Source organism: Pan paniscus, chromosome 12 (assembly GCF_029289425.2).
Source record: "Pan paniscus chromosome 12, NHGRI_mPanPan1-v2.0_pri, whole genome shotgun sequence".
Taxonomy (NCBI): domain Eukaryota; kingdom Metazoa; phylum Chordata; class Mammalia; order Primates; family Hominidae; genus Pan; species Pan paniscus.
Genome location: NC_073261.2, coordinates 29004324 through 29020908, shown reverse-complemented (window position 1 = coordinate 29020908; position 16585 = coordinate 29004324). Strand labels below are relative to the sequence as shown.

The following is a 16585-nucleotide window of genomic DNA, read 5'->3' as shown; positions in this document are numbered from 1 at the left end:
TGGCCAGGCTGGTCTCAAACTCCTGGCCTCAAGTGATCCAGCTGCCTCAGCCTCCCAAAGTGCTGGGATTACAGGTATGAGCCACCACACCTGGCCTGTATCATTGTTTTTAAGAACTACATTGAAATTTTCCTCAGGAAAAAAGTTTCACCAAGTCCCGAAACTATAGCAGTCCCTTTGGTCTGCAGCCTTGCCCTTTCTTTCTGTCCATGCAGTAAAGTTAACAGCCCAAAGATGCCAAGCAAAGGCTGCCAAGGTCAGCAATGCTGTCAAACCAACCTCCTGTGTGTGGGCCTCGCTGAAACCAAGTGCATTAACCTAAGCTGAATGCCTTGGGCTGATGCCTGCTTCTACAGAATACCAGATTAACGGGTTTACAGGTCTTTATTCAAACTCCTCCTTGGTTTTCTTCATTTTCTATTACTTACAACAACCTGTACTGAAATATAATTACCAATATCATTTCTGAGGTGAGCTTACCTGGCAATGTTATCACAAATTCCATGGCCTCCAAATTTTGCAGTTTCTACAGGAGCCCCAGGCTTTCGTACCATGATTTTGAGAGTTAGACGTTTACCCTTCATGCCAGTGGCTTCTAGTCTTCTTTGAATTTCTTCTGAAAGACTCAGAAGAAAAGCTTCTGCCTCTTTTGGCTATGGAAAGACAAACGTGGAGAAACTTCCATTCCACTTTCCTATATACCTAATAATTGTTCTCAAGTATTTTAACTTTGAATATTAAACATGTTGGTTACTCACTATCATGCTCAGCATCTATTAAAAAGAAACGTGGCCAGGCGCGGTGGCTCACACCTGTAATCCCAGCACTTTGAGAGGCCGAGGCTGGTGGATTCGTCTGAGGTCAGGAGTTCGAGACCAGCCTGGCCAACGTGGTGAAACCTCATCTCTACTAAAAATGCAAAAATTAGCCTGGCGTGGTGGCGGGTGCCTGTAATCGCAGCTACTCAGGAGGCTGAGGTAGGAGAATCGCTTGAACCCAGGAGACGGAGGTTGCAGTGAGCTGAGATCATGCCACTGCATTCCAGCCTGGGCGACAGAGGGAGACTCCGTCTCAAAAAAGTAAAACTACAACAACAAAAACTGTTTGGTATACCCTCAACTATTAAATACAAATACCCACCTTCCCAACAAAGTGAAAGTAATGAGTACTTTTAAAAGATATTTTTCCTTTCTTTCATTTTTTTTTTTTTTGAGACAGTCTCATTCTTGTCCCCCAGGCTGAAGTGCAATAGCATGATCTCGGCTCACTGCAACCTCTGCCTCCCAGGTTCAAGTGATTCTCCTTCTTCAGCCTCCCGAGTAGCTAGGATTGCAGGCGCCTGCCACAATGTCTGGCTAATTTTTTTGTATTTTTAGTAGAGACGGGGTTTCACCATGTTGGCCAGGCTGGTCTCCAACTCCTGACCTCAGGTGATCGGCCTGCCTCGGCCTCCCAAAGTGCTGGGATTACAGGTGTGAGCCACCGCATAGGGCCCCTTTCTTTCTTTTCTATGCCATCACTGACTTGTTGAAAATTCTTTTGTAATTATGTTAATAAGTTCTGCTAATAAAATGTGTGTTCCAACACTGTGCTTACAGCCCAAACATCATCTATCTCCATGCGTAAGGAAACAAAACTCCTGAGGTCCACAGTGTAGGCACAGAGGTAATTAGCTCATCACATTTCAAATCCTTATGATATGGTGTTGTTTGTACATACAAATTCAAGACATATCCAGCCGGGCGCAGTGGCTCACATCTGTAATCCCAGCACTTTGGGAGGCTGAGGCAGGCGGATCACAAGGTCAGGAGTTTGAGACCAGCCTGGCCAACACGGTGAAACCACGTCTCTACTAAAAATACAAAAAATTAGCCGGGCGTGGTGGCGGGTGCCTGTAATCCCAGCTACTTGGGAGGCTGAGGCAGGAGAATCTCTTGAATCTGGGAAACGGAGGTTGCAGTGAGCCGAGACTGCGCCACTGCACTCCACCCTGGGCAACAAAGTGAGACTCCATCTCAAAAAAAAAAAAAAAACATATCCAAATCCATAATCTGAAGGAAAATGGAAACTACTCAGCCATCTGTGCTGCAGCTTTCCAAAAGCTTGCATAAGGAGGGGTTTGCTGAAACTTAATTTTAACTACAGCTTAAAAAATATTTCAACATTAAAAATATTTTTCTCATCTTTTTTATTTTTTCACTGTTAATTAGAATAATTATAATCTCAAGTTCTCTAATAACTGGCCTCCAAAGCATAATCTTTTAGTATATTTCCCCAAGAGCTAAGTTTCCTCGGTCTCAGTCTTATCTGGGGCTACACCTTACCACACAGTGCCTTAAAAGGCCTTCTTGAGGCTCTGGAGATACAACAGTTTTAAGACTTAATTTCAAGCATCGAGGGTCTAATGGTTTAGTTGTAGAGGTAGGACTATGTAAAAATATAAAGAGCAACAGATGGTAAAATCTGTTCAATGATCAGTACCTGAGTAAACCTTATTCCATAGTTGATCTCAGCTGAAACAGATTTTCTTTCCTTTTCAGTTCGAACTGGTCTATCATCCAAGCCACGGCAGAACCTATAAAGCATCTGACCTGTTTTGGGACCAAATTCTTTTTGGAGTTTTGCCATGGTCATATACTGCAAGTCTCCACAAGTTTTAATTCCCAAAGATGCCAACTTAGATTCCATTGAATGTCCAACTCCTAGGAAAGGGAATATAGTTAAGTATGCAGAATAAGCTACTAATAACAAGTTTATTAACACAAAATACCCACCATTTATGCACAAAACAACTAGTTTAAAATAATCTTTAAAGTCTTTAGGCAACATAACTGAAGCATCCACAGGCTGAAGAATTTTTTGGTGCAAAATCATGCTAGTAGATGTATTTCTAGACTCTACTTCTCAATTTGGACTCCACATATAGATGAACCAGAAACTTTTAAAATATGTATAACTCAAGTTATCAAAAATGTCACTTTCTTTATTAGTGAATAATACCAAGATATGTATCTTAGTCACAAAATCAACTAAGGAATCAACTGTCATTTAAACAAGTCTATAGTGTGACTTACAGACATACTAGCCAACTCACGAAATGTAAGGGATCTATTATGATTTCGGTCATCACCAAATCTCACAGTGGTATCAGCCACATTTTTTCAGTGAAAAACAGAACAAGAATTCACAAAATGGGCCCAAGTCCAGAAATGTTACATGCTATCACACATACCACTGACCTGAGGATGAAGGACCCTAACCAAACCAACTGGTGGTGGGGGTAGAAGACAGACTTTTTTTTTAATCAAAAGGATGATCTCTCTGAAGAGATATGAACTCTCCTACAGCTGGGCCAGCAGGCAACAGTCCCTATGTCCTATTCTGCAAGATGTAACGTTTGAGCCCCACCTAAAGGATACTGATTAATTCTGTTGCTCTAAGTTGGAGTCTTGGTTTTCTTCAATTTGCCCTAAATGCTTTAAAAAGGTCCACAAATTTGGGAAAGAGGTTTGGAGTAACTGAGGGAAACTATAATGCTTATTAAAATGGTTCCACACCATCAAGTAAAAATTTTCCATCAATGAGGAAAAGACAGCGTTGTGTTTCTGGTCTTCTGTAGGAACTTATCAAAAGAGAACTCAGGCTGGGTGTGGTGGCTCACACCTGTAATCCCAATACTTTGGGAGGCCAAGGCAGGAGGATTGCTGGAGGCCAACAGTCTGAGTTTGAGGACAACGTGGGCAACTGAGGTAGACCGTCTCTATAAAATAGAAAAAAGAATTAGCTGGGTGTGGTGGTGCGCTCCTGTAGTCCCAGCTACTTGGGAGGCTGAGTTGGAAAGATCCCTTGAGCCCGAGAGTTTGAGGCTGTAGTAAGCTATGAACCTGCCATTCCATTCCAGCCTAGGTGACAGAACAAGACCCTGTGTTTAAAAAAGAGAGCTCAGAGTGATGTCTGCTAACTTCTGTTCATAGCTCCCATCCTCCTGAGTGGTCTTCAGTAGCAGAAAAACTATCTAGTCCAAGTTCTGCCAGGAAAACCTCTGGAACCAGTATACAACACAAGGTTAGGAAGTCATCAATGTGGGTCAGACAAGTTTAAACCCAGACACTTTATTCCTTAATGGAAGTGAGATGAAGGCGTTAAGGGTGCTCGTTCACAATTGTGCCATTTTAAAGTCCAAGCCAGAACAAAGGGCAAGTAAATACCAAAGACCCCGAGTTAACAATTAAAAAAAAAAAAAAATCCTCCAGAGAAGTACCATTCACCAAAAGGTAAAATTTTAAGTGAAACCTAAGTGCTTTTCAAAATGGGGAGGAGAAACACAAGGGAATAGACAAATTACATACTTGGTTTGTCAAAGGTAGACACTTTGCACAGCTATTTGCTTTTAAGAAAGGCTTTTTTCTTCAATTTGCTCTTTTTGTTATTTCTTTTTTGTCATAAGACTTCTTAACATCAGGGAAGACTTTGTGTCTTTTGTCCCTCCCATTGTTGCCTCACTTCCCACTCCCATAATCTGACCATGATCTTTCCCTTACAGTTCTGGGGAACAAATCTGTTCTCAGGGACTTCCAAGATTAGCAAGAGACAATCATCATCCTGGGTTGTGTTAGTGTGTGCATGTGTTGGGGTGGATGGGCATGGGGAGAAACCCATAGTTTAAAATTTTAGAGTATCTTGAGTATACTAGAACAAATTATGCACTACAGGTGCAAAGGAAAGGCTATATTAAACATCACCAAGTTAACCGTAATCCATCTAATCTAAGTGGACATCCCTCTATGAAAGAAGCACACTTCTTCTCCATGCAGGCTCATCTGATGGAATGAAATGGCCTGAACCGGAGGTGGGGGAGGGAGGCAGGGGGTGTGGTGTACCTCCAACTCCTATTGAGTGGGGGTGGGAAAATTAAACTTGGAGCCAGGGCCAAAACCTTGAAGAGGGCTGCTAGTTTTAACTAAATACGTCAATTAAGTAGGTGTTTGTAAGGGAAAGATGGCAACTCTATGGACAAAGTAAGGGGGGCTCCGGGCCCAAAGAGTGCAGCCACCTATTAAGGAAAAGGTGAAGGAAAATATGCTCTTTTAGAACCAAATCTCAACGAAGAGAGAGTCAAGGAGGCTCCTGGTCAAGCAACTGGGACAAAGACTTGGCATCTGTCCTTGAAGGGGAACTATTACCCTAGGTTAAAAGTGGCCAATAATGTCCCCTCCTTGGCATCCAGAACTTGGCTATCCAATACAGATATAGAGGAGTAAACTTCAAAGAATAAAGTTTTCACCATCTACAGGAGTGCTGTTCAACTGAACTTTCTGCAGTGATGGAAATGTTCTCGTCTGCTATCCAATACAGGAGAACCTTGCTCCATGTGACCACTGAGCACTTGCAATGTGGCCAGGGCAGTGAGGAACTGAATTGGTAGTTTTATTTAACTTTAATTTAACTCAAATTGTACTAGCTTCACTTGGCTACGTAGCTACTGTATTAGTGCAGACTTTATGAATGCCTACGTGATCATGGTGGTTCTCTGAAAATGGGATAGAGAGGGAATCCATATGCTAGATGCACAAACCTAGCAAAGGCTGAATGAGGTGCAGAGGGCCCTTCATTGAAGAGTGCATGCACAGGTAAAAAGCCCTGCAAAGATCCAAAGAAAAAGTAGAAATGGTTCTTCAAACTGTAATAGTCATTGGGGTCAATCCTTTCTTTCATTAGGTAACCAGATCATATTAAGAAACGTATTTATTAGTGTAATACACAATTATTATTCTGTGGAGTCTCCTAAAGCAAAAACTTACTATTGTGTTTTTCCTTCTTATGTAGCTATTCTAATTATTACTGTGCGCAGCACGTATGTGGTCACTAAACATTTATGGGTACAAGGGACTAAAGAGGTTGGAGATGGGGCAAGTTACCACTGAATTTCTCCTGGTTATTGGTTAGAGAACCAAGTTCCTCCAAAGCATGTTCCACAAGATATAAATAGGTACTGTATATTTATCACCAAATATCTTTGAGAAATTACTAGTCTTTAACAAAGATAAATAGGTTTCTTTTCTAAAATAATCCCCAGGACTTTCACTGTACAAACCCCTCCACCAGAGAAGGTTCCCTCTCCTATATGAAACCCCTTTTTAAAGGAACAGCTTATAATTTGTGGAACACACTTCAGGACAGGAGTAACAATGGAGAAGGGAGATATTTTATAGACCTGAAATGTTCTATAACAGTCAGGTTAAGGATTTGGGTATTTTATGAAAACCACATGAACCACTGTGAGCAATACAGAACCTGGCTCTGAAGAAGAGAAGGCCAACTCTGCTGCCCTATCTTTCAAATCTCCCTTAGGAAATTCAAGGCTGTGCCTCAGCTTGGCCAGGACACGTAACTTCACACTTGCCCTTCAAGAAATAAAGTCTTTCACTGGGCACGGTGGCTCACGCCTATAATCCCAGCACTTTGGGAGGCCGAGGCGGGCGGATCATGAGGTCAGGAGACCGAGACAGAGGTGAAACTCCATCTCTACTAAAAATACAAAAAATTAGCCGGGTGTGTGGTGGGTGCCCGTAGTCCCAGCTACTCGGGAGGCTGAGGCAGGAGAATGGCGTGAACCCAGAAGGCGGAGCTTGCAGTGAGCCGAGATCGCACCATTGCACTCTAGCCTGGGCAACAGAGCGAGACTCCATCCCCCCAAAAAAAAAAAAAGAAATAAAGTCTTTCCAGCCAGGAAGCAAATGAAGGTGAATGGTAGGATTACTAGGTCAAGTAGCTAAAACGTCCCTATTTCTATTAAAACAAACAAAAACACAAAGAAAACTACAAAAAGGGTTCGATTTAAAGATGGTGTTTTGGACTAAACTGTGTCTTCCCCAAATTTATATGCTGAAGTCCTGACCCCAGTACTTCACCATGTGACTGTATTTGTTTTTGTTTTTTTTCAACACAGTCTCACTCTGTCACCCATGCTGGAGTGCAGTGGTGCGATCTTGGCTCGCTGCAACCTCTGCCTCTCGGGCTCAAGCGATTCTTGTGCCTCAGCCTCCTGAGTAGCTGGGACTACAGGCATGTGCCACCTACCCCCAGCTAATTTTTTTTGTAGTTCTAGTAGAGACAGGGTTTCGCCATGTTGGCCAGGCTGGTCTTGAACTCCTGGCCTCAAATGATCCATCTGCCTCGGCCTCCCACAGTGCTGGGATTACAGGTGTGAGTCACCATGCCCGGCCACAGTGTGATTGTATTTGGACACAGAATCTTTAAAGGGTAATTAAGATAAAACAAGGTCATATTGATGAGCCTAATCCAACCTGACTGGTATCCTCACAAGAAGAGATCAGGACGGAGACATGCATATGGGGAAGGCCATGTGAAGACACAGGGAGAGGAGGGTCACCTACAAGCCAAGCAGAGGCTTCAGTTCAGAAAGAGCCAACCCTGCTGACACCTTGATCTTGAACTTCCAGCCTCCAGAACTGTGAGACAACGCATTTCTGTTGTTTATGCACCCCAGTCTGTGGTACTTTGTTATGGCACCCCTAGAAAACTAATAGAGATGGCTAGTGTAATAAACTTAAAACTCAAATTTTACATGCAGCTTTAAATATACCAGTTCCTTCTTATATAAAACTGCAGTAAGACTTCTTATTAAAAATGTTTAAACTGTGTTGTCTACTACAGTAATTTGCTAGTTTGATTTTATAAAGTATTCTCAAATTAAATGTGAAACTAACCATCAAAAATGTCATATTACACATTTCTGACACTAATACATCGTTTTAAGTTATATACTACGGGGGTCAGGAAGCTTTAAAACTAACCTACCATAAAATGCCATTTCTGTCGTTTAATATTTATGGCCTGTTAACAGAAACTTCTAAGTTAGTTCAGACATACTTTTATTAGGCTTAAAAATAGGCATCTAAAAATGCCACTAAATCTACTTTTAACAAATGAATTTTAAAACTTTCACTATAAATGAAGATAAAGACTTTACAAAGCTGACAGAGGCACTTTATAATAAATAGGTAACTACACAAAAATATGAAATAACTGAACATCCTGCCCCTTAGGTGAGAAAGGTTAAGATGGAAGGTTTTCTTCCATGAGTGGAGTTAATTGAAAACACAATCCTTCTTTACGTTTCCTTTTTCCTAATACAGCCCACACACATTTATACTTTTAAAACTACTTGTTTAATAAACTCAGAAAACTGTCGCTAGTCCTGCAGCATGACATAGGAGAATCGAAGCTCAAAGCTTTTATCTTTAGCCCAGGAGTAAACTATTTCAATAATCATTTATTTAAAGGACTGAAAGTCAATTTCATCATCCTCCCTTTTAACATTGTTTCTTAGAATCTTGCTACTTGAGAAATAGCTAAAGTAAAACTGAATAGAAGCAAAACAAAAATGTAACATTAAGGTCCTGACAAATCATTTGAGGGGATATTTAATGCAGAATTCCAAATTTTGTTTTTCATGACACTCAATAAGACTTAAAAATTTTTATATTCATGTCTGGGCAAAAAGAAGTCTCACAGTTCTATATTATAGATATGAAAAGTACTTATAATGCCTGTAATAAAAGTATTGTTAAAATATTTATATTTACCTGGTAGATTAGTAACTAGCTGACCTCTGATAAAATCATCTACTTCTTCTGGTTTTAGGTGGTACTGCCCATCTGGTTTTGCTTTTCTAGTTGCCATTCTAGCCAGGAGAATATTAGAACCTATTAAAAAAAAAAGTCATCCAAGAAATAGTCACAATTATTTTTTAAATTTCTCAACAAAGATCTCTTCATACAGGTTATCTATCAAGTTTCTAAAAATAATAAAAATAAATTTTGATTATTTCAAATAAGGTGTAGAATTTTGCTAAGTATTTAGATTATAACCAACAGAGTACCTGGAAGGAGGTTTCTCTTTGCTCTAACGCAAGTGCCATTTCAGCATCTAACCAGAAGCAGGAATAGAGAAAGCAGTCCTGATCCTTTTTTTTTTTTTTTTTTCTTTTTTTGGGATGGAGGCTCACTCTGTCGCCCAGGCTGGAGTGTAGTGGTTGTGATCTCAGCTCACTGCAAGTTCTGCCTCCTGGGCTCCAGCCATTCTCCTGCCTCAGTCTCCCGAGTAGCTGGGACTACAGGCGCCCACCACCATGCCCAGCTAATTTTTCTGTATTTTTACAGACGGGGTTTCACCATGTTAGCCAGGATGGTCTCGATCTCCTGACCTCATGATCCACCCGCCTCAGCCTCCCAAAGTGCTGGGACTACAGGCATGAGCCACCGTGCCCAATCAGCAGTCCTGATCTTCAGAGTGGGTGTTTGTAGGAATTGAAGGCCATGATCAAAGAGTAGTTCATGTTCCCAACCACAGGAGACAGAAGAGGTAGGGAAATGACAATAAAAAGAGCGCTACTGGACTGGGGAAACCAGAAAGCCCAAAGCAGCAGCGGGAACTGAGGGTAGAAGAGTCCTCAAAACGCAGAGACAGGCAGTGAGGTTCACGGTGTAGGTGTGGGCAGGGGCCACAGAAGCAGTGGAGGAAAAGGGCACCAAGCCCTGAGAAGGGGCAGGGATCTGCAGAGCTCAGCTGCTAGGTGGGCTTCTCCGTGAATACTAAAATCTCCAAAGGGAAGACTTATATTGAGGACATATCTTGGTTTTATAGAAGACTTATATAAACAGAGATTCACGAACAGGGAAAGTTCTGGGAAGTCACACCAAAATGATAAAAGTAGTGAGTTCAGGGGAGGGGAAAGGCACTGAGGAGTGGAAATATAAAGTGGGACTTTGGCATTACATATGCTTAAACTTAAAAGAACGGATTCATATGATCACTTATAAATGAAAATTAAGGACAATTAAAAACAAAAAAGTAAAATTGTGCCTGACAATGGAATATAGAATTCCTAAGTGAAATGTTACCAACATCTGTGGGCCAACATCAGGGGGTAAAAGGTAGGCTAGCCAGTAGCTGTAGGAATGCTGGGAATGTATTAATCATACTTTTTATTTTCTGTATCTTGCAGTGTTTTGAAATCTTAAAAATCCTGCTGGCTGGGGAGAGACTGCCCTCCCAGAGCTGGCTAATTCCTAAAGACAGTAAACCTCTTACCTGGAAGCACACTTGTCATATGCAACCTAACCACCTCCTGCCCTAAATTGTCCCAGGGCCAGCTACCAGGCAACTAGGGACCACCCCTATAGCCCAGAGCCCACCAGAATTACTCAAACTAGCCACTCCCAAAGTGTTTCCTCAGCCCTGCCTTGCCTTTCTGAAAAAAAACCCTAACAAAGGCTCTGGAGCCTAGGCTTTCCGTCTGCCACTCCTTCAGCTTCTGTCTCCTAACCACCCTGGTGCTTCCCCAGTAGTGCTGTGTAGCACGGTGTGCCCCCTCCTCTCGGGAAATGGAAGTAACAAATTCTTCTTTCAATGGCATTAGCCTCTCTGCATCACCACTCAGTCATTAGTAAATTTCATGGGTACAAAGGAGACAGGGAACTTTGGAGGAAGAAGGGTTTTTGGATGAAGATGGAGGAATAATGGTTGAAAGTGACAATGGCAAGCTAAGACAGTTAACTTTACCTTCCAAGCCTGTGGTATACTGAGTATGGCAGGGACAAACTGGCTCTAGTAACAGAATGGCAAGAAAAGGGGTATCTTGCCAGAAGGTAATGAGTGGGTTAAGAAAGGAAGAGGTGACTCAGGGAAGCTTAAGTATGAAAGAGTTCCAGAGGACACGGCTGGAAGAATCAACAAAAGCAGGGTAAGTGCTGGGAGCAGCTGTGGAAACAAAGTACAAGGTTTAAAGACAGCATGGATGGAGATGGAGGAGAGACTGGACAGTTACTGAGAGCACTTGGAGTCAGGGTGACTTCTAGAACTGAGTGAAGACAGGAATAGCTCCATGTGCCGGGAGGCTGAAGTGCAGAGAGTAACAAGACTCAGACTTAACACGCAACTCTAAACCCATACCACCACCTAGCTTTAAATACGGTTTCCATTCACTTTTGGGAAAAAAAAAAAAAAAACTGTTTACAAATGTTGAATGAAACCTTTCCAATTTTTTAAGAATAAGTAAGAAATATTCTAACTTATTTATTGCAAAGATGATCAACCATTTACTTATATTTCCAGCACTTATCTCGTGTGTCACACAATTGTAAGCAATGCTAAAAACGGTTTTACAAGTGAGAGGAAGCTAATAAAAAGAAAAACTCCATAAAATTAACTGATATTCAAGAATCTCAAAGCAACTCTTTTGAGTACAAGATAAGCTAGATACTAACCAATTCCAACAGAGGCAGCACATTTCGTCTGGTCTTTGATTTCCATACGAACAGCATTTGCAAATTCATCAGGAGTAAGTTTGGTCTCTGCAAGGATTTCGGTAATGTCTACCAGCGCTTCATCACAACTGACAGCTTCAATGTTATGAGTGTAGCTATCAACACAGAGCAAAGGCAACGAATCACAGCCACAGCCACCATCTGGTAGACCCAATGTTGCAAAATAGTCTTCTTATCCTCTCTTTTTTCTATTTCCTCACAAGGCATTTTAAATGAATTGGCTGAAGTACCATTTTAGTCACCCAACTTTTAACTGCAAAGTTAATTAGTGTGTTCTCTTTCTCCTTATTAACTATCAAAATACAGCATATTGGATAGGAAAATGTTTGAGGAGTAAAATAACCAACAAAAAAAATTTAAACACAAAAAAACAAAAACACAGCATAAATTATTATTTCAGTTTCTCTATACTGACAATACTTCTATAAACCTTTGAAGAGTTGAAAACCGGTGGGTGAATTTGAACTGTCAAAACATTTAATCTAATGGTTTATGAGAATCCTTTAAGGAACAGAAAAATTAGACAAATCAGTAATTGCTACTCTCCTAAAACCAAAATATCACAGTTAAATTCCACTCACTGTAGCAGGCCTAGAATACAGAAGGAAAAAGTGGCCAGTCATCCCAACTGCTTGTCTGAGAATAGTTATCTACACTCTCTGCATGTGGACATACTTTTTAAAAAATCATCTCATAGGATCTATCCACAAAAAGGATTTGTTTTAATTAGAGAAAAGAAAAAGGAAGACAAGAGTTGCTATGTGGCCCCCATGGTAATACGAGGACTAAGAAATCACAAAATAGAACTGGACCGGAAATGGGAGGAAACTTTCCCAAGAGGCCTCAGGATCAAAACTGTCTTTCATAATCCACTTGGTAATGTATACTAGGAGGGCGGTCCTCATCTCTCACCTACACCTTACTGTAGGTAGGTTACAATCAGATTAAGATCTCTATTAAAGAAATAAGTATGTTTTGTTTAGGCTTAAAGTATGACATTTTTAAGAACAGAAGGGTATATCTGGTATGAGGTATTTTGCTTCAGAGTGAAAGTTGCCCTGAGGCAGGGAGAATATGAAGCTGAGATAGGATTTCCCAAGGGTGGTAGAAGAACACTACTGTGGATATTTTTCCCCTAAGAATAGAAACATGCCACTGAAACTGTCTCCAGCCTTCTACCGGGACCGTGTGCATGTGACTGTGTAGGAGTATAGGTCACAGCTCTCTCTCTCACATCCTCATAACCTCAGGCACAGGCTGATGCTTGCTCTAGGGCTTCAATACCCAGGACACAAGAGCACCACAGTACTGACCTCAGTCACCCATCCCTATCTAGCCCTCGTTTGGATGCTACCACCGACTTCCTCCTTTCAAAGAGGATTTGAAGCACGTTCCACTTGACAATACCAACATTCCTGTATTTGGGATTTATTTATTTAGTTACCCAACTTATAACTGGAAAGTTAATTAGTGTGTTCTCTTTGTGTTAATAGAATAGCTATAATAAGTGGCTTATCATTCAGCACTCACTCCTACATAATGACGCCAGGAAATAATCAGTTCCTTCACATTTTCTCTCTCTCTCCTACTAAAGCAAGCTCCCACAAGGGCAAGGATTAGATATTCCTTTCTGGACTAGCAGCATCTAGCAGTCACCTGTACTTAGCAGATACTGGTGTTCAAATTAACGCATAAAAAGGAAGAGGCAGAGGTGAAAACAGAGGCAAGAAGTCTATCTCTTGGAACATTAATACTGCCCAGGAGTTGACAAACCTTGGCCTAACATCCAGTAAATGCATTTTTACTGGAACTACACCAAGCCCATTCATATACATTCCCCGTGGCTGCTTTCCATTCACAACGCAGAACTGAGAACTTCTGTTGAGTGACAGAAACGTTATCTGGCTCCCTTCAGAAAACTGTGCTGACCCCTGGTTTACAGCATACATAGGCTGGTTATACTTTTAACAAATTTGAGTCCTGAGTTAATATGGAATATATCTACACTTTTAAATATTTTTAAATACACCTACAATTTTAAATATTTTTAAAATTAGTCACCTTTTCTCAAGCCAACTCATCAACCATTTTGAAACTATTATTAAAGACCCACTTTTATGAAAACTAACTTTTGGCATATCCAATGATTTTAAGAAGATAAAGGTTTTAAAGCGTCTCCACTTGTTATCAACCCATCAGTTCTAATTTTGAACAAAACTATAATTAAAATGAAATAAAAGAGAATAACCAGGTTAAAAAATTCCATCCTTCATCTATCTGGCTCCATGGGAAGAAAACCAGAACCACAGACTAGAAGTAATATAAGCCAATAATCAGATCTTACATCAACCAAGGAAGCACATGAACAATTTTGGCAATACAAAACTATCCTTTGAGATTGAGCTACCTGGAAATTGCCCAAAGAAAGGTCTCAAACCGGGATGCTGAGGAGTGGTTCCTGGAAGATAAAATTCTAACAAAAGTGATCCTGACAATCCTAAAGAAAACTTGAACTGTCTTTACTATTAGCTAAAAGAAGGAAAACACAGACACAAAATGACGGTTTGATACACTGTACCTTGCCAATGTTTCATACAATGTTTGTGCGACTTCCTTATATGCATGAAAATCGTATGGAACAGCTTGAAGATTAGGACATAGTTGTTTAGCATGCCCAAAAAACATTCCGTTCTTAATGCCAAGTTGCCTAGAGCGAGAACAAAACACAATGGAGGTTATTCTAGGAAGTTTTAAACTCAAATATTTATCAAATATGTTGATATCTCCCCATGCCACTAATTTATAATTTCCACTTAACTCCATTCTCATTAGGGATTAAAGATAGGCATTAAAATTTACAGCCTTGTTTTCCCCCAAAAGTCACAACTGTCTGAATAGTGTAAATGACACATGTAGATGTGCCAACTATGTCATTAAAATACCAGGTTTGGCTCTTGTATCTGAAGCTTTCTCCTAAAACTCATACCTCTGGCCCCTTTGCAGAGATGCCAGCATGCCATATGCTGGTGATATCACAACCACCACAGAGCAGGAATATGCTGTCAAAAAGAGGTTTTCTTCCCCTAATACAAGGCACAGTTTGGCCAGGGTTCATCTCCCAAAGACAAAGAATATAAACAAAAGAACTACACAAAACAGTGCTATGTGACAAACAGACAAAATGTACTCATCCTATTACCACCCAATTCCCAATTGACCAATTCCATGCTCCTGAAGTGGCTCCACAGTGGTTGAGATGCCAACAGCATTGTACATGGTAGGACATCACTCTGGGCAGGAGCCAGGGTTCCAGAACTTTGAGGGACCTAATTGAAAATGGTAAATTTTAAATCTGTGTGTCTCAATGCCCCACATTACCTTTGACATTTGGAGCATTCACCACAAAACTATAATTATGGAATTATACATAATTAGTAAAATTCTATTTTATCACTCTGTAAAGAATCAAGAAAAAAAATTATAGTAAAAACAAGCAAAATAATAAAGCAATGTTTCACTAAATTACATATTATATAATAGGATAATAGTTATTCTATATATCTGTTCAATAAATATTTACTACACAGCATGGAGACGTGCCCTGTTTTAAGAAACATATATACAAAGTTGCCAGTTACTCATAGGCCTCTGGCACCCTCCCAACATCCAGACCACGAAAGCCAAGAAGAAAGAGTCCTCCAAGTTACTCAGCAGTAGATGCAAAATCACATGCATTTTTATGTTTATAAAAATAGTAATATTATAAATGGTCTCAGTGCTAAGTCCCTAGTAGATAAGAAATACCTAAGAGGAAGGAAAATGACAGAGTTGTAAAGAAAACAATTCTTGATGTGTCGAGGACTTAGCGAGGTGCTGGGTATAGGATGGCAAATAAAGCAAACTCCATGACCTCCATGGGGACAACCTTGCACTTGCCTAGAAAAGGATGACCTATGGTCAACAGGCTTTGTCCACTAACGAAGAAAGTAGATACCTAACAGTTTAGACATATATGTAGAAACATAAAATAGTTTAGAAACGTTATCAGAAAGCAGAAAAAAGGTCTGGTGTTGAAAAGGGTAAATTTCACGTAATAATTATGCCAGATATATAGATTCAGCATGTAAAAGCTGAGTTTACAAATTAAAGATAACTCATTTTTTAAAAATGTGTTTATAAGGCCGGGCACAGTGGCTCATGCCTGTAATCCCAGCACTTTGGGAGGCCGAGGCAGGCAGATCACCTGAGAGGGGGAGTTCGAGACCACCCTGACCAACATGGAGAAACCCCGTCTCTACTAAAAGTTAAAAATTAGCGAGAAGTGGTGGCGCATGCCTGTAATCCCAGCTACTCGGGAGGCTGAGGCAGGATAATCGCTTGAACCTGGAGGGTGGAGGTTGCTGTGAGCCGAGATCGTGCCATTACACTCCAGCCTGGGCAACAAGAGCGAAACTCCATCTCAAAAAAAAAAAAACCCAAATACGTTTATAGTCCAGGCGCGGTGGTACACATCTGTAATCCCAGCACTTTGGGAGGCCGAGGTGGATGGATCACCTGAGGTCAGGAGTTGAGACCAGCCTGGCCAACATGGTGAAACCCTGTCTCTACTAAAACTACAAAAAAATTAGCCAGGCATTGTGGCACACTCCTGCAATCCCAGCTACTCGGGAGGCTGAGGCAGGAGAATCGCTTGAACCTGGGAGGTGGAGGTTGCAGCGAGCCAAGATCGTGCCATTGCACCTCAGCCTGGGCAACAAGAGCAAAATTCTATCTCAAAAAAAAAAAAATGTGTTTATAATCCCTGTAAATATCATGTTCTTATATTTACAATATTTTCATTTTCAAAACATTAATTTACAGAAAAATTTTCCGAAGCACATTACTTTGTAAAATATAGTACATCTACTTATGTACTCATGTAAAATGTACCCAGAGAAAACTGTTTAAGAGCCATTAGACACTATAAGGAAGTTACAAACAAAAAAGGAAAACCTTTTTCCTTTGGTTTGCCTTAGGTTTGCCATACTAGGGAAGCCAAATACCTTGAGTTGATGGCTGGGAAATGAGCTTTGTTCCATAGAAAATAAATGAGTAAACACAATTACAAAAAAGTCCAAAGTGTCTCTTAATTACCGTGACTCATCTATTACAACTAAAATCCCATACAGGATAAATTACCAAAACTTCGTTAAGTGTATGCTGCAAAAACAGTTTATTCCTACATTTAAAGCACA

At 40.6% G+C, this 16585-nt stretch overlaps 1 protein-coding gene across 8 annotated transcripts in view; it reads right to left on the bottom strand.

Moving 5' to 3' along the window:
• The window catches only part of REV1 (REV1 DNA directed polymerase), an 89502-nt gene that overhangs the window by 9757 nt on the left and 63160 nt on the right, over positions 1-16585 (bottom strand). For 5 of the 8 annotated variants that reach the window (XM_003805400.4, XM_008970912.4, XM_055107608.2 and 2 more), the window contains 5 exons: positions 13930-14058; positions 11292-11446; positions 8610-8729; positions 2482-2702; positions 481-653 (listed from right to left, as the gene is read on the bottom strand). In XM_003805400.4, the coding sequence (XP_003805448.1) occupies positions 481-653; positions 2482-2702; positions 8610-8729; positions 11292-11446; positions 13930-14058 (798 nt within the window). Of the gene's footprint in view, positions 1-480; positions 654-2481; positions 2703-8609; positions 8730-11291; positions 11447-13929; positions 14059-14550; positions 14678-16585 lie in introns of all 8 variants that reach the window. The other 3 variants (XM_063594772.1, XM_063594770.1, XM_034953665.3) reach the window with 2 other exon arrangements.